General features: G+C 58.6%; 1 protein-coding gene across 1 annotated transcript in view; it reads left to right on the forward strand.

Annotated features, from left to right (window-relative positions):
* Positions 1-1,069, forward strand: part of PEAR1 (platelet endothelial aggregation receptor 1) — a 70,570-nt gene that overhangs the window by 56,335 nt on the left and 13,166 nt on the right. The window contains exon 14 of the mRNA XM_015416491.1: positions 61-211. Coding sequence (XP_015271977.1) covers positions 61-211 — 151 coding nt within the window. The remainder of the gene's footprint in view (positions 1-60; positions 212-1,069) is intronic.

The following is a 1,069-nucleotide window of genomic DNA, read 5'->3' on the forward strand; positions in this document are numbered from 1 at the left end:
GGTGGTGCGCCTTCTTTTGCCGCCAGCCTCCTCCCACTCCAGGCTTCCCTCCTCCCGCAGGCCCCCATTGCAGCCAAAGGTGTGCGGCCGGCCGGTGGGGCCTGCGGTGCCTCCAGACCTGTACCTGCAAGAACGGGGCCATCTGCTCGCCCCAGGATGGGAGCTGCGACTGCCCCCCAGGCTTCCGGGGACCCCAGTGCCAGCGCCGTAAGTACGCGTCGAGTCCCGCGAGGGGCGTGCCGGGGATCAGACCCAAGACTCAGCCGGAAGAGCAGCTTGGCTACCTTGGCAGACCCTCCGTGGTCAGTCTGGCCCTTGGTTTCGGTCACGGGCTTGGACTTTGGCCCGCTTCTCTGCGAGGACAGCAGCTCTGCGCTCTCTCCTGTCCCCTTTTGGGCCTGCCGGGGGCATCGGGGCAAGCAGGTCATTGGCATGGGCTGGCGTAGAACAAATGAGGGAGCAGAGGAGATGGAGGATGCCCTTGCCCCGTGCCCCAGCTGGAGGCAGCCTCTGCCGGTCACACGCCAGACAGAGAAACAGGGTGGCAGCTGCCCATCGTCTCATGCTGAGGCGTGTAGACCTGAGAATTCTGCGATTAAAAAAAACAATTAACAAAAGCATCGCTGCGGTTTCCTCCAGAGAAATCCCCCCCAAAAAAGAGGGGAAACCAGACAGGAAGCCTCTCTTCCATAGAGTGAAACAGAGGAGTTTGGGGGAGGGTCCATTGTTAAACAGTAATGTTTCGAACAGTTGGCCCTGAATGTAGTTGTGGCCTTCCGAAAGGGCTTCCGACAGAGGCATGAAAAGCAAAGTGACCCTAGAGGGCGTGCTCAGATCGGAGTGCCCAGAACTGCCCTCAGTCCTTTCACGGATTATTTGGAGACACTTAATTCTCACGAGAGATCATTGTACAGAGACGTGCAGCAGACCTCCCCGTTTGCATTTGCACACTCAAGACAGCTGCTGGGTGTCATAGAGACACAGCAAGAATTTTGCGTACCTTCCGAGGGGATAAGAATGTACAACTGAAGAGAGAAAAGCATCCCTCCCTCCCACCCCCCACCCACCC

The sequence above is a fragment of the Gekko japonicus genome, unplaced genomic scaffold (genome assembly GCF_001447785.1).
Source record: "Gekko japonicus isolate JY-2015 unplaced genomic scaffold, Gekko_japonicus_V1.1 scaffold2456, whole genome shotgun sequence".
NCBI lineage: Eukaryota > Metazoa > Chordata > Lepidosauria > Squamata > Gekkonidae > Gekko > Gekko japonicus.